The following is a 17,577-nucleotide window of genomic DNA, read 5'->3' on the forward strand; positions in this document are numbered from 1 at the left end:
TAGTCAAGGCTGAGTGAAGGCTGAAAATACCACAGCAAGGTAAATGGTAGGTCTTACACAGCTTTTACTCACTACTGTAAGCCAGAGTCCAAGAATCATGATGCAACATATTTCTATGGTTCATTTCTTACATCGATCAGGTAGAACTTTAAGAAGCATCTCAGTCCATTTTCAAAAGACACATAGTTATGCATGCCATATTTGAGATGGATTTGGGTTTGTGAGTCACATAAGTAAACTAGTATATTTTATAATTCTCAATACATTTTTATGCTTAGGAAATAGAGGGAATATCCATTATTTTTATAGTAAAAAAAAAAAAGATTTTGTTTTCATGAGTTAAAACTTAGCCTGGTAGGGTAAAAAAGTTTGGATGGAGTGACCTCCCACCTAAAAATACAGTTTTGTAATACCAAAGCATTTTGTAGAAACCTCTCCCTTTTTGGAGAGGTGTATGTCTATTTCTGGCGAGGTAGAGGGAATTGCCAGGAAGTTATAGAAATAAATCCCTTTGTGCTGAATGTCAAGATGACTGTCAAAGCATTCTTTTTAGGTGTTTTGCTTCTCCTAGCGTGTACGTGAACATTTCAACAACATTTGCAATGCCCTGCTGAGTTAGACCAGTGGTCCATGTAGCACAGAATTCTGCGTCCTGTGGTGGCACTAGAAGATGCTATTTAGGAAGAGTCTGTCCAATTTTTGCAGTCCATTTCCCTCATGCTCTCCAGCAACCATGATTGTTGTACTAAGGATGTCTCAGACTATTCTATTTACTATCCATTTATGGACACAGTAAACCTGATGATAATACTGTCATGCTATACAGTCTCCTCTTAGAGCACGCAATTTTAATTTTTGTGTCACTAATATATACTTATTACTGCATATAATATTCCACATACTAGAATATAATGTTTTAAACATTATGAAAACATTTCCAAATCAAAATATTTTTCAATGTGGTAAGAAATTTAGAATCCTGTTAATTTGAAAAGAAGGAATATGTTACAATTTGCAGTGGACTGCAAGCTCTGTTTTCTGATTAGGTACTTAAAAAGTACCTTCACAAACAATATTTGAGTAGCTAGTGCAATCTGTACAGGTGCTGGCCATGCACAATCCAGACTGAAATGAATCTGATTCATCTTCGTTCTCATGTAGAACCTTTTCTTATTCTGGTGTAATCTTCATCAGAGAAGTCACGTGAAAGTGTAGAATAGCTTGTGCTTGCAACCTGCTTCTCTAAAGAAGTGGCATGATAGCCTCTTCCATTCCCTCAACCTTATAACGTGGGAAAATAAATGCATTAAATAAATCAGTAACTTGTATCATTCTACATTGTTGCAGGCAAAGTGATATACTTTGAGTTCAATCTTCTGGATGTTTCTTGATGGTAATTGAACCTGCTAACCAGACACTGGTAACTCAAAAGTATTACAGAGAGATTATCACGAAGTATTATTGTGATCCAGTTGGCAGCTATGTTTGCTAATTTAAAATTTGCCTGAAGTGATTAAAATCTGTTCCTTAACTTTGATCTTTTAAAGTTAACATCAAGAGGAAAAAATTTAAATGTACAAATATTTAAATTATCTTTTTAAATCCTTGGGACGCTTCTATTTGTGTTGCTTTTTTTCAGAAAGAACAAAACCTTTAAACCCAGTAAACAGAAGCTCTCAGGAGTTTGAATTAAACTAGAACACAGAAAATTGTAGTGCTTCAGTTCTCCTGGTCCTCTTTTTGCAAGCATAGACAAAGTACAAACCCATGGTGTGGATTCCAGTTAATCTGAGTGAGGACACTGTAGCCCCATACGGAAAAAAGAAATAAAGTGCCAGTATACCAAACTGCCAGCCTGCTGTACCAGGGTAATGGCAGTCCGTTGCTACTGGATTACTTCTAGTGGCTTGCCTGGCCTGGGAAAGCTTGCACATCTAGCCAAAATGCTTGTAACAGGGTAAGAACTGTGAGAGAACCTAGCTGACAAACGCTGATGCTGTGTGATAAGCACAGGGTGGCAAACCAGCGTAGTTCCTACTCAGTTACCAATTATAAGGGCAGTTGCAATTGTCTGGTGAGTCACTTACATATACTGAGTATATAACAAGCTGAGATCCCCTGATATAAGTCCTTTCTGGTTTTGTGCAGATCCTTTAGAAGAATTACTGTTCTTGAAGTTGCCCAGAGATGGAGAGCCCAGCACAATGCATAGAGTATCAATTACTCACTCCTTTCCAATCCTAAAAGTGAGCCTTCATAGCAGGGAGCTGACATCAAAACTTTAAGCCAGATAGAACAAATGGATTTGGAAATGGAGAACCAAAGGGGTAACAGAAGTCAGCTGTGATCTCAAGCAGCTGCAAGCATTTGTCAGCATTGCAGCACAGGAGAGTTATTGAGGATTTGAAGGAGGATAGCGGTGTGGTTTCTGTTTGTTTTGGCTGCTCCTTCAAAGCAGAAAGGAAAACATGTTATGCCTACAGTCAGCTGGTGATGGATGCCAGAACTGCGAGTTGATCAAGGATAGAAGTCAATCTGTTGCTGCCTAAGGAAAGGTATTAGGACTGCTACAGGTCCTGACAGTAAAAGCAACTAGCTCATATCTGATCTGATTGAGAAGAGGCAGCCAGCACAAGGGTTCAAGGGAAGAGGGGCATGGTCAGAGTTGGCTGGTTAGGGATAAGAACTCACCAAGGCCAAGAAAAGGTGTTGCAGTAACTCCTAGGTAAAATGAAGAATGCTGAACAATACATCTGCACTGCTGCATCTGGCCTGGAGTGAGTCTGGTGTTTGGAGAGAGAATTTTAGTAAATCAGATGCTTCTAGATGCTTGCAAATGTTAACTGTGGTCACAGAGAGAGCCCTATAATTCATGAAATATGTATAAATTTTCCTTACAGATTCATAAATGAACAGTGACAACACAATTTACATATGTGTCAGAGAAAAATTAGTATAATTAATGCCCAAATCTTGTGTGGCTAATAGTTTTGGATCCTTCACTGACCTACTATACATGGAAGAGTTTCTGTTGCTTTTTTGACATTGCATGTAATTCTAATGTATGGTATAATTCACTGAAGTGCATCCTTTTTTAAATTTTTTCTTTTTTTTAAATAAGAAGAAATCACCTGCTTTGTTATATAATGTCCTATCTGTGAAGGATAGTTATGCATCTAAAGAAATATCAGTCTCAGCAGGTCCAGTTGCGCTGCTGAAGGGAGATATTTTTTCAGCTGGGGAGTTGAGATACTAACAGTGTTATTCTAGGTTGTAGTGTGGTTTGCTACAAAAGAGGAGCAACCACTGTCCAAAGTAAGATCTAGGTATTGGTATTTTTAAAAAAATGAGGCTAAAATAGCCAGAAGCATAAGATGAACTTCTAGGATCAGGATGATCATAACAATGTATTATGAAATTCAGATCCTTTTCCTACCTACACACACACAAAGAAAGGCAGAGATCTATAATGCAAATATTTCTGCTGCTGTTGTGTGGCTTAACATCAGTAAGGCATCAGCTGTTTGAGAGCTGGGAGACTGGGTGATGTAAAACATGAAAAGAGACAAGAAAATGTAAAAAAACCCCGAATATCCACACACACCCCAAAAAACCCCTACAAACAACTGAGATAAATTCTTCAACTTCTACACTCATCTCGAATTTTGCTGTAGGTGACAATATATTTACTTCTGACTCATTAAGTTTGATTTTATGAGCTCTGTAGGAGGACTGATAAATTCTGTGTGCGAGGTAAATAGATCAATATTTTTCAAAATCTGTTTGTTTAGATAATCTTCCTTGACCTGGGATGCAACACCTTTACCTCGGTCCCATATGCCCATTTAAAAGGGGAAGGAGTCCTGTAACACATATGGGGCAGGGGTCGGGTATGGTTCTTGCAGTGAGAATATGCTGTCACCCCCACATGGGCAACATAACGAGACTCTTCACAAGACACTGCTCCTTTTCTGCTTCCAGGCGTAGACTACCGCTTCAGAGTGCTGTTTGTGCCAAAGCAGCCTGGGCACAGAAAAGGAGAGCTCAGAGTAAGGCAGGTAGTTCTGTCCTCTCTTGCTGAGCTTTCCAGCGCCATGTAAGAATCCCAATGGCCAGCAGTAAAGCATTTTTCTCTCCGTTAGCTTGATCTCTTTCTTTTCTCAGCTAATGGCATTGTCACTCTTCATAGCCCCTCTCAGTGTGTAGAAGAGGGAGAGAGGAGCTGCTGTCAGTGTTGCAAAGCAACTACTGCTTGTTCTTGATGTAGAAAGACGTTTGGCTGAAACAATCTGCAGCCTCAGAGCCTGCAGCCTGCAGGAAGGCTCAGAGCCTGGGGAGACACTGATCATGCGATCTCCTTTTGGGACATTGCATGGTGGGAGTGACTTAGACTACTGTATCTGAATTTTAGCAGGCAATTTCATGTCATTGAAGCTGTTGGGACTTCAATTGTTGAACTCCATTCACATGAAGATTTTGTCTTTAAAAAATAATACAATTGTAAGGAATGGGTAGGAGTATGGAAACTGGAGTTGTTCTTACTGCTGTGATAGTTTTGGCAAGAGCAGGAAAATCCAAATTCAGTGACATGCATTTTTCTGTGAGGCCCCTCTGAGTAACAAGTGCTGTCTGGAGTGAGTCCCACAAGAATCTGTGGGAATGCCTTAGAAGCAGGACCCAACGGTCTCATTTTGGCTTTCGAAGAGATGAGCCTACCTGAGATAAACTAGAGACATCGCTATATCGGTTACTTCTCTTTTACATGAAATAGAGGACCTTGTGGTATGTACAGATGAATAATTTATTTAGGATTTTCCTTTGGCATGTTTACAGTATCCTTTTGTTAGCTACAGCACTTACTGTATGCAGATATGTTTCCATCTAAGGGAATAAAGGCAAGCTTGTGGAGTTTAAAAAAAGCTTTGGATGGAAGTTGTTCAGTATAATGGAATATATAATAAGAGTTATAATAAGAAAGCAGATATGCACCTTTTTTGATATGGGAGATTTACTGTAAAACAATGATCTTTCAGGAAGTTAGCATAGTGGAAAATAACTAGTCCATTTGGGTTTCAGGGTGGGGCGCAGGGAAGGGGGACTTGTCATTTGTCTACATATTAGCAGTTATTTCCAAATGACATATATGGAAGAGAAGTTAAACAATTGAAAATTGCTTGTTCGTATTTCTCAACATGAGTAATTTTTCAGTAATGTCTTTGGTTATAATTGTTCCATTCAGACCAGCACTGAATATTTTGATCCATTACACGTCTGAATCTGCCTTGATTTCTCCATTTCTGATGTGTCCCTCTTTGCTTCCCAATTATAGCAATTTTTCACTCTTGAATTATATCATATTTTCTCAAGATCAAAGATGTGTGGCTACAACTATCATTTGATGCTTCAAAGTTTTAGTAAATACTCGTAATTTCTCTGTGTAATGAGTATTTCATATTACATTATGGTTTGCACAGTCTGCATCTTTTAAACAACTGGTGAGCATATGTTATGGCCCACCTTGCTGGAGAGTACTGCGCATAGAAAAAGCTGGTTCTGAGTAACCTCTAACAATTTTTGTCACCATGGAGTAAAGCAAAAGCCCAGTAAAAAACCCACTGAGTTTTACCATTCCACTATGTAATTAAATAGCATGTGAATACTATGCCTCTCACATTCCAATATTTAACATCACTTTGCTTTCTGTACATTTTATTTTTGATCATATCTTTACTAAAGATGTGAGGTTATTAAAAAAAAAAAAAAGTCCAAAACCAAACCCCATATTTACGTAGCTTTTGGTTAAATCCCTGATTACCACACCTCCTTTAGCTTTAGTGAGGTGTGGCATCAATCATCATAAGAATGCTTGGGCTAAGGCTTGCCTCTTTTTGCTTCAGACACCTGAGGATTAAATGCTTAAATTCAAGTGTGATAGACAAAATAATTTTGCTGTCTTTGTTCTCTCTTTACATGCTGGGTCCCTTTATAAAGGGAGTGACTGGAGCAAATGGGCTTATCTGTACAGAGAGAGGTCTCCTCATCCTTGATCTCTGTTGGGCAGAGAGGGCTGGAGGTTGCAACTTATGGAAAAAGAGTACTATAGCAAGGAAGAAGGAGCCGGGATGTGCAGAAAGCAGGCAGCCAGGTGTCAGTGGTGACAAAAAGAAAAGTTTCCAGAAAGGTTGTCAGCGTTTGTTGCAGTTCAGAAAGCTGCTGACTTCGCTGAAACCAAACCCTGGAAGCAAGGACTGCCTTGCACAAGACACAGTGAGCAGGGAGAGATTGGTTTACAAAGCACTTTAATTTCAATTCTGTCTGATCTAGCCTCTCTGAATTAATCGTTCCAGTAGTTTATTTTAAAAATAAAAAATCATTTTTAAAAAGGGTCTTTTGAATTTAGTGTCCTTTTGGTTCTTACAAAATTCTCTGTAAGAATGTCTTGGTATGTCCTTTGGGATGTTCTTGCTTCTTTAGGGTCCCATGACAGTTACTGAGTCACTGTAGCTCCTTTTGTAGTCACCAGAGAGAAGCAGGCAATTTCTAGAGCACTTAAGCTCTGCACACTCCTGAGAGGAGAGGAATTGCCCTTTGGCTGAGTCTGTTTCAGCTTCACTCCTTTTGTAGAAGGAGACTTTAGACAAGCCCCACTATTTGGATCTGTGCTTCCCCAGCCATGATTTCAAACTCAATAGGGAAGATTGCTATGGCAGTCATTTAAATTACAGTGAATTATGCTAAATTATTGTCTTCATTTAGGAACACATGCATAAAATGAATTATGTGTAGTGTCGACATGATAGTACTTGGACTACTGTCTGAACCCTGAATCATATAGAAATGATGGTACAAAAGAGGAATGCGCTTTGAAATGTTTCCCAGTTGGTGAAGAGTTAACAAAAGCAACGTGGTTCTGAGCAGGCAGTAATAAAAGCTGTGAAGTGCTCACTGTTACAGCAAGCTGCCATATTTGCTTACGAGATTTTGTGGGTTTTCCAGAGCCCCAGCTCTGTTTGTAGTTGTCAGTAGAAATACTTCTGTTAGCCATTATTGATCCCAAACTTAGGCCCTGCTTTTTCTCCCTAGCCAAGTGAATGGTTTTGCACTCTAAATGTTTTTTTTTCGTACAGCTCCTTGTGTATAGTAAAATGATGAATTGCACTAAGTTTTCTGTATCAAAATGTTATGTCTTGGTAAGCTGCCTCTTGCATTTGCTCAAAGACCTGGGCTCTTTACTAACCAGTGCCTTTCAGTTTTGTAGTTAGGTTAGCTCTGATTTTGTAAAATGATCCTTCCATTTCTTTGATTTAAAAAAAAAAATTACAGCTGTGTTATGCTGCTGCCAGGCTGTGAAGATATATAGTTAAAGCTCCTTTAGAATTTCTCTTGTAAATATTTTATCAGGTGACTTAGATCTCAGTTGCTTTACACTGCACTATTCCAAATCATAGCTTGATACCAATTCAGCTGTATACTATTTAGGGGGAGATGTGGACAGATGATACATTATTTTCTTCATTAGTGAATTCATGGGGCTGTAAATGTATTATATCATAACATAAAGAAAGAATGTGAATTATGGGATGATGCAATATGAAGTTTGCATCAGGAAGAGCTAGCAGTGGAATTCAGCTGGGCTGTGCCCAGTGAACCTTTTGTACAGCACTGTCACCTACTTGACTTTTTTCATTCGGTTAGAGACAAAATGCTACTCCAAATGTTTTAGAACAGATAAAATCCTCCTTTGAGGGCATTACTTCTTTTTTTTTTTTCTTGTTATGTAAAGCCTGGTGGTTTCAATTACACCGAGTTTGAACAAAGAGCTTTCAAGGGTAGAGCATATTTTGAATACTGGAAATGTGATGGAAAACAGGATTCTTGTACACAGTAATGGTCATAATGTTATGTTTGGATGACTTAATGTGGCCCAAAAGTACAAACGAGCCCTGAAAACTCTCATTTAAAATAAGAAACCTCCCTTTTTGGTGTTTCTACAGCTGAAAAGTGGTATTATGAAATGCTGCATTTTTAAAGCCACAAGCTTTTGTATATAGGAGAACACAATATTGATACAGACGTGGCTTTTTCCATTTTGGCCATGGTGTGAGGTAGAGATATCTATGTCCTGACTGAAAGATAAGAGGCTGTGAAGGCCAGTATTACTTAAGATGGAGCAGGCAAACTTTTCCTCTGGCTGGCTGTCTTGTCAGTGCATGCGTGTGACAAAGAAAATAAGTTAAAAGCCAAACTGAAAGTAAAGAAGTCAGAAGCAACAAACAAACACCCATGGGCCTGTGACTAACACAGCCCTGGAGGTGCTAGATGATGTAAGAGAGCAAAATTATAAATACCACATGGTTTATGATCACTGAAGCTAAATAAGTCAGGAAAGATGTCTGTTTCAGTGATACATTTCATTCATGCTAAATTTAAAGCAATCAACTCTACCTGAAAGCACAGAGCACTGCTATGGTTTCTTCTGGTTATGGGTTATCTTGTACTGTTGTTAGGAAAAATAGGAGCCATAGCGCACATCTTTCTTCCATTTGAGGTGAAATTAAAACTACGCTGCACGGACAGGAGCTGCATATTGAACCACTTGGCCTGTTGAAACTGATTTAGTTCCCTGTAAGTCTTCACAAAGACGTTCAAGTATTTGTGGTATGCATTAGGTGCTGTCAGTGGAATGTGCTCTTTGGTGGTAATAGTTGTGAAGACATGTCACACTGTCGGCGGAGAATAGGAGTTAATCTGGTCACAGCTGACCCTGTGTGACAGCCAGGATTGTAAGATGGATGGTCCATCAAGTTCCGTCTTGGAGACAGAAGGCAAAGAAAGTGACTCTGGAGATGGCTGTATCAGGTTGATTCTGTTCTAATAGAGAAGATCTCTTTTGAAAAGTTGAAGATGGAAGGAAATTTGACTTAAAAAGGCCCCAAAATAATTGTGTTCACTTTCCCAAGGAAAGGAAGAATGGTGGAGCAGCAGGGTAAGGATAATGGGCTTTAGGAGAGTATGCTTCACCCAGCTTGCGGAACTGGTAGGTACCTGTGCTTAGGAAAAATAGTGTAAAAATGAAGGAAAGCAGGATAGCTGGCAGTTACTGAAAGACGTTCAACGCACAATAGCGTATTAGCTGATGCAGAGAAAAGATAAAAGCACAGTAAGAGATGAGTAAGAATGCATTAGGATTTGCTTGTTTTAATATTTCACAATGCCTTCAAATAGGAGAAACAAAAATGCACAGCTAAGGTACAAGCATTTAAGGATAAGGTCAGAGAGACTAATGTGAAGAAGACAAGAGAGAAATGAGATACAAGAATGTTTAATATATGTCTTTACAAAGTGAGGAAAAATAATGACCTAGGGAAATACAGACCAGCCTGTTTAACTTTGATACCCACAATGATTCCAGAACAAATTAATAGAAACCACTGTCAAAATACCCAGAACCCAGTAACGTGGTAAGTGGTCAACCTGGGTTGGACCAGAACAAATCACATTAATAAAATCTCTTCTTTTAACAGGATAAGTGGTGTAGCAAGGGGAAAGCAATAGATGTGTCTTCTGTAAGGATTTTGTATGGTCCCATGTGACATTCTTGTGAGGCAAATGTGGAAGTACAGAAACTTCATATAAACAATAAAGCAGATAACCTCTTCTTCCTAAAATGGACTCACTATTCACTTTTGGACTGGGAGAATCTCAAATGGGCATCTGCTTTTGGTCTGTTTCTGTTCATTAATAACCTGGGTGATGAAACAAAGTCCACGTAAAAAGTCAGGAGTGGACACCTAGTTTAATTATAGGCATGTTGGAGAATAGCATCAGATTCACAGTTGTGAATATCAGAGGGATTTGTTTGAGTTACAGGAAAAAAAATCAGTAAACACATGCAAAGTACTGCTATCCATAGGAAGAAGAAATGGGACATACCTGACTAGGCAATGGGACTGCAGAAAGGGATTCTTTGCAAAGTGGAGATTGTTCTGTTCTGTTCAGCTTTTCCCCACTAAGACAAGATTTCCAAAGGAATTCTGTATGCAGTTTGGGGCAAAACATGCCACAAACATCAGTGGCAAATTGCAGGCAGTCTAAATTTAGAAAGCATGGATGATTTGAAAAGGTTACAGCAACTAAGTTTGTACAGCCTAAAAAAGAGAAAAATGACGTGTCATGACAGTAGTCTGACAGAGATGATGTTAAATAGAGAATAATGATAATTTATTATCAAAGACTACTAGAGGGAAGGGCAAAAATAAAGCAGTTTTACTGGAAGCAAAAAAGATTCAGGTTGGATAGTAGGAAAAATGTCTATCAGGCTAGTGAAACACAGAAACAGGCTACTTAGAAAGACTGGAGTCTCCCTCAGTGGGAGATTTTTAGGAGCAGGTTAGACAAATATCTGTCAAGGACCACCTGAAAGTACCAGATCTCTACACAGTGCAAATGCAGTGGACTAAATTATTTCTTGATGTCCTTTTTACTCCTATGTATCTGTAGTTTTATGACAACAAAACAGCAACAAATAAGAATCTTTTGTTCTTACAGCAGTCAGTACTAAAGGGATGGTACAGTCAGCTCAGAGGCTGGCAGCACTGCTGTACTGCATGCTTGGTGGAACAGGTCAGATTATTGATCTATTCTAAGAACAGAAAAAAACAGATTAGTGCCTGAGATGCTTTTAGCATTCTTATGTGTGATAACATTAAAGCAAGGTTGGACAATGGGACTTTTTCATATCTATCATTCGTGCGTGCCGTAAGTTGTGCATATGTGATGTGCTACCCAGTCATTCATGTCTGTGCAGCCTGTAAAGATAGGGAAGGCAGTAACTGTAGTTGCCCCGCTGTTCGCATCCAAGATACTGAAATAAGATTAAAGCACCTTGACAACTGCAGGATGCAAGCAAATGTTACCTGACAGCTTAGTACAGATGCATAAATCAGGAGCAGCTGGATGATTAAAGGCTGTAATAGCCCCAACAAAAGTGCAACTGATGATTTTCTTAAAAGCAAAGCTGATGCTGAATCCGTATTCAATGGGCATCAGAATCAAGAAGAGCTGAATAGAGAGAAATGTATCAGCTGGGTCAGATGAAGAGTGAGTAAGACCTACAAAGAACACCTGCATGACTGTGATGCAATGGCAATTTAAACTGACATTTCATGTGTTAGGAACATGCTATTTTATAAATCTATTGCTCAAGATAGCTTTGCATACTAATAGCTCAATTACAGTAGCACAGGGTTGTGGCAGGTGGGTGGGTAGAGGAGTCTATGTCATCCCAGTATGAGTCTTTGCCTTTTGAGTGCCAGAAAATCATAAGGGAGGAGCCCTTCGCTACCACTGTCGAAGAGTCATGAGCACCTCTTCTGATACAGCTATCAGCTGAGGCCATCAGAGCTACAGCCGTTGCAGGCAGGTTCACGTGGATTAAGCCTTCTATCAAATTATTCTTTCCCTTGGTCTGAGTGTGCAAGACTCAGTCTATTTCCTTAGTCCTTTCCCCCTTTTTCTGCTGTCTGAATATCCAAACTAGGGACTGAATATTTTTAAATCCAAATGTTATGAATCATAGAAAATTATAGCTTGGAAGGGACCTTTGGAAGTTATTTGGTCTAGGCCCCTGCTCAAAGGTGGTTAACTTCAATGTTACAGGTTTGCACAGGGTCTTTTCCATTCAATTTTTTAATATCTCCAGGGATGGAGATAACACAGACTTGCTGGGTAATCTGTTCCAGTGCTTAACTGCTGTCAGTGGGAAAATTGTTCCTTTATGTCCAGTAGGAATCTACTATCTTGCAGTTGGGGATTGTTGCCTTTCATCGTTTGTTGTGTGCCTCTGGGAAGCATCTGTCTGACTTCTCCACCCCCTTTTAGGTAGCCCAAAGGGTTCAGTTTACCCCCTTTTAGTTGCTTGTATTTGAGGTAGTATTTGCGTTCTATCAGTGCAGGCACTGAAAATACTGCTGGTAAAGAAAATACCTGTAAATCACAAGGGAACAATAGAGGAAGTGACTAACATTAAACTGATGAAAATTGCTCAGGTACAAAGTTATCAGGATGACATTTGTAAATAACATCCTGGTGGGAGGATCACTAATATCTTCCCTTACCATGTCTCATAGGCTGGACATTTATAAGAGTCTCGTTTATTCAAAGCTTAAAAGAAGATTTCTATCCTTTGTTGGGAAAATGCAGCCTTTGGAGACTTCCTAAAAACAGTTCAGACTGAAAGGCTTTGGTTTTGCATGTGTTTCACATACAAGAGCATGTGGTATCTGAGAACCAAACTGAGAAAGTCCGTTCAGTTTACATCTTCTACTACTTGAGCTGCCAAACCTGAGCTAACAGATGCCACCACCACTTCTCCCATACCCAATTTTTGTCCTGGGATTACTAGTTGTTTAAAACAGGTGTTGTAAAGCTGATACAAACAACAAGAAATGCATCTGTGCATGGAAGAGAGAATGTGTGCGTGTGTGTTTTTTGGAGTGTGGGAGAGAGCAATAGAATTACTACTCTCTCCTCCCAGAAGAGCCCATATCTCATGACAGGTTGAAGGACATTTACGTTTGGTGAGTTACTTTGACCTTTAGGGTAGGAAGCAGCCCTGTGGCACAGCTCAGATAGACACATAGCTTCTACTGATGTCTGTGTCCAGAGTTCTCCACGCGTTTCTTGTTTTCTGCTTATAGTGCCCTTCATCAAGGTATTCTGAGGAGATTTTGTCAAATGATGTGGAGTCATGACACAGACTGATTAGCTATTTGGCCATGTGAGTTCACAATGCTTGAAACGAAATAATAGCTACTAGCATCTCTCTCCTATAGATGCTTCACTGGAAACTAGAAAGATCTTTTTAAAAAATTATCACTGTTGCCTTCATGATTTCTTGTCATCCAAGCATTACAGTTAGCTTAACTCAAACATAGAAACTTTGGTAAGAGGCTACACAGGTTTTTTTGCTGTGGACAGCATGCTATGAAGAAGCAGCAGAGATCATAATTATAAGCTGCAATATTTAACAATGCCCCAGGAAACTTCCAGTCCAGCAGTACTGCTAAATAATGTTTATCCCATAATCTCTCATTGAAGGACTGTATGAATTAAGGAAATGTGATTTTTTAATTTTTATTTTTTTTTTTATGGTTTAGGGGTGTTTTCCCCTTTAAGTTTTTATGTCATGAACTAGATCCTGGTCAACATCCCCAAGGATAATTTATCTCCTGTCTACTCCGATTCCCAAGCAAGCATGGTCCAGCACTGCATCGGGTACGACTATCGTAGTTTTCTGTAACTTATTCTTTTGAGAGGGAAGAGAAGAGCATAACTCATTATGAGAGGGACTTTTTGAGGTGTTTATGATAAGCTTGCATTGAACACACGTGCAATTTAATAGTCTGACTCAGGAGAAAGAATCACTGTTTGAACTTTAATTATGTGCATGGTTATAGGGACATGCAGCAGCTTCGCCTGCAAAAAAAAGACAGTAGAAGTAGGAAATGAGACCAGATGCAACGTTTTACCTATGAAGACTTGTTTATCCTGTAGAAAAATAGAACAAGGTTAATACTAACCTGTGTCATTGTTGTCGTCATCATTCCCCCCTCCTGCCCCACACAGCTCAGAGCGCACACATACAGTGTCTGCCATAATCTCCTTTTCTAATTGTAGTTGTATTCCAATAATCCCTTTTCCTCCTTATAGCTGCTTGCATTCTAATATGTAGGCTTTTCTCCCCTCTTCCTCCTGCGGTGGTGGTCTCAAAAAAATACAAATTGTCTAATGTAAGTAAAAGTACAAATCTTTGAGACAGAAGCAGCAAAAGAAAAATTGCCCTTTGCATGAAAGAACCTGTGTTTATGACATCCTCAGCTGAACTCTGTCTAGCTCTGAACTCTTCCATGGTGGTGCAGGTGACTTTCTGCTTCTTCCGTCAAGACTTGCTCACCTGACCTTTTACATACCCAGGTTCAGTTTTGGTTTGGTCTGAAATAATCACAGTTTTCTTATCTTACTTTGCCTGATATTTTAGGTGTTTTATCTTATAATAGAGATACTTATCTCGTAATGGGGATTTATATCTTATGAGAGGGGTAGAAAAATAAGATAAAGTGACATGTTTAAGAAAGTAAAAATTAGCATTGCTGACCCAGGCAAATAAACTCAGTCTTGGCTTTACAGCCTAAACAAGGAAGAAGGTGATTTCTGAGGTATAGTTTCTTCCTTCTCCCACCTACAAAAAGAATATATTCCCTTCTGGGTTAATTTTCTTTACCTTGAACAGAAAGACTGACAGATATCCAGGTCTGTAAAGAAAACAGAAGAAGATCCATCTATAAGAAGCAAAATTTTAATACTAGATAATGAAGAAAAAGAGTTTGAAGAATATTGTATGTGTAATTTATTTCACAATTGGTTTGTCACTTGTCAGACGGTTTCAGTGCCCTGAAATGCAAGTACATTAAATTAACCAGAATTGTCATCATTCATTTGCTTTGATTAAACATGTTGGTGATGTGGCAAAGTTAAAACAATAGAGACTCTGGAAAGATAATGTAATTTAAAAAAAAAAAAAAGTAACTAGAAAAAGTCAGTGGAGAAGGCAGACCAGCATGGCTAAAGACAGTAAATGAAATCCTGCTTGGGAATCTGACCCTGATCCAGCAAAGCGCTTAATCTCATCATTGAAGCATATGAGTTCTTCCCTCTCTAAGCATGCATATTGTCCCACTGAAGTAAGGGTGAGGTTAAGTGAGTTCCAAGATTGTTGCCATAGAGCTCAGCATCTATGAGACCGGAGCCTTCATTGACCTGATGGGGGACACATCTTGCAACAAGACTTATGTATTGAATGGTATTTGTGTAGGCATTCATGTGGTACAAGTTCAATGCAACCCTGGGGTTCCAGTGGTGATCAGAAAACTATTGTTGTGTTTGGGTGCAAAGGGCTATAAAATGTTTTATACTGTAAGGTGCAAGTCTTTTTGTAATTGCAGCACAGAAAAAATGTAGAGGTATAGAAGAATAGATTAAAAAATCATATACAAAAGTATCTATCTGATGTCTGGAGTTCTGCAATTGAAAGGTTTTATTGATAAATTATGGTCTCAATTTGAATAGATTTCAAAATCTGTAGTCAAAAGGAATTTACTGTTCTGCACTACATTGGTAAAATGTCTTATGTGGGTATTTATTTTCATACAAAAAGCTACTGGATGATACAGTATAAAACTTACCATTTGTTATTGGAAGCAGCTGCTCCTTTACAGAGCCAATGGCTCTTCAATCAATGAGTATTGTTAGGTGGATTATGGATAGTTTAAGGGCTTAAGTACCAATTTCATCTTTGCAGGTGTGTAACTGCTACAGGCTTAGTCACTAAAGTTACCTTGTTGCTTCTTCCTGCGGAAAAATTGTAAGCGATAAAAATGAACATATGAAATATTGCAGGTCTAAACTAATCTGCTGGTAAAGTGTGCTCACTAATCTTTTTAGAGACCAAGGCCAAACCTCTGCTTCCCATGTATACAGGACAGGACAGGGGTTTGCAGGAGTCTAACTCCTTAGACAGGAGAAAAGATTGTCCAGAGTAGATTGTGGCTCTGCATCTGGAACAAGAAGCTGATAGGGTTGATGCTACAAGGGCTATAATTAGTCTTACACCCATGGCCCACTTTGTTTGTGTGGGAGATGAGACCTTTCCGTGGTGGTTTCATTATCTTCCATAATGCCCATCCCTTGTGTTTAACACCCTTCTACACTAGGAATTAAGTGCTGCTTGGCAAAGAGGGCAGCTTTCCCCTTGGAAGATTTTCTTCTTGGGGGAATTTCTCTGCCACCTGTCTTCTGATGCCTTAAACCCATTTTATGTTGTATGTAGCTTTTGTACCTGAGAATTAGTGCTGTAATAATTTGCATTGCTGGTGAGTTGCACATGACAAATGTAAGAAGCAATTAGCGTGCCCCACAGAACATGCCTTCACAGCAAATTTATTGCACTATAAGCTGCTTCTGTTCCATGAAAAGCAATCATGTATATAGGAAAACAGAGATAGACTGCTGTACTTGTGTTGGGGCAAGAAGAATTAAATGCAGAAAGCAGTGAAAAAAATTGGCACAAGTTGCTGTGTATGTTGTTTGTATAAATGGTAAACATAAGGACAAATTTGTGGTTTGCCAGTTTAGGAGCTCATTTGGCTACAAATACGAAAACTACTGAAAACTAAAACCAGGTGGCTACTCCAACACTTCTTAATTCCTTTTTATATTCCCCTGATGTTTTGCAGCTGTGCAATGGTGGATCTGTGACTGATCTTGTGAAAGGATTTCTGAAGAGAGGCGAAAGGATGAATGAACTTATAATTGCTTACATTTTACGTGAAGCTCTGATGGTAAGATAAGGTCTCAGTGAAAGGACAGTCAATATTCACCTCATATTTTTTTCTTTGAATAAAGATCATGTCCCCACTAACACAGCTCACTGTCTTGTATTATAGCAGTGTGTAATGAAATCAAGGTAATGTGTAATTCAGACATTTCTTTTTGAACAAGCAAGGTGAAGAAAAATTCATCTGTTTGTTTCATTATTAAGAGAATTAAAATTGATTTCAAACACTGCTCCAAGATTATTTTTTTTTTCAGCTAATCAGGATCACGTGTCTTTATTTTTCATTTTATTTGAAACAGAATTTGATTTTCTGCAGTGGAGTTTAGGCCTTAGCAGTTTTATTTGAGTTTATACTCTAAAGGTATAGTATATCATTTAGACTTATAGTGCTTTTTTTTCTGCTTGTATCTGAAAATTTCTATTTGACATGAAGTGGGACAACTAAAAAATATCTATTCTTCATGGTGTGCCAAGTGTTTTTCCAGTGAGAATGACACTTCTGTGGTTTTGAGTTTTAAACTGTTTTAAGTTTTGTCATACTCTTCTACCTTTTTGTTTCTGCAAATGTCATACAAAGGAGAGAGCTGTAAGTAAAAAGTTCATGTTTACATGTCACCTTCCAGGGACTTCAGCATTTGCATGAAAACAAAACTATCCACCGTGATATTAAGGGAAATAATATCCTTCTGACCACTGAAGGAGGAGTCAAGCTTGTGGATTTTGGTATGTTATGTTTACTTATATATACAACCAATGTTGCATATCTGAAGTATGGAAAATAAAATAAATCAGAAAAGATTAATTATATTAATTTTTTGTTAAGTTTTTGAGTTCTTCATTAAAAATCACTTGGATAATCAAAGTTACTTTTTAACTTGATTGCTAGAAATAAAATATTCACAGACTTGGTGTTTTAATAACTTTGGGTTTTCCAGCAATTTTGCTAATGTGGTTTTGATAGCATGGCTAACAAATAGAAGTTACAATACGGTGGTAGTAAGTGCCAAATGCTTTGGGGCATACACAGTAAGTGAAGTGGCAAAGCGAGTTAATAGGGTTCAAAATAAGGTTGGTGTTTAGTTCCTCTAGGACTGTGTGCTGGTTCAGTGAAAGTAGGAGCTGATAGGCAAAAGCTTCATGTTGTATATGACAGGACTTAAAACTTCCTAGATATTGTGAAGAAT

At 38.5% G+C, this 17,577-nt stretch overlaps 1 protein-coding gene across 1 annotated transcript in view; it reads left to right on the top strand.

Moving 5' to 3' along the window:
• Positions 1–17,577, top strand: part of MYO3A (myosin IIIA) — a 126,144-nt gene that overhangs the window by 22,113 nt on the left and 86,454 nt on the right. Inside the window, exons 4-5 of the mRNA XM_010562842.1 lie at positions 16,293–16,397; positions 17,017–17,116. Of these exons, the coding sequence (XP_010561144.1) occupies positions 16,293–16,397; positions 17,017–17,116 (205 nt within the window). The remainder of the gene's footprint in view (positions 1–16,292; positions 16,398–17,016; positions 17,117–17,577) is intronic.

The sequence above is a fragment of the Haliaeetus leucocephalus genome, unplaced genomic scaffold (assembly GCF_000737465.1).
Source record: "Haliaeetus leucocephalus isolate CR32 unplaced genomic scaffold, Haliaeetus_leucocephalus-4.0 Scaffold0, whole genome shotgun sequence".
In the NCBI taxonomy this organism is placed as follows: Eukaryota; Metazoa; Chordata; class Aves; order Accipitriformes; family Accipitridae; genus Haliaeetus; species Haliaeetus leucocephalus.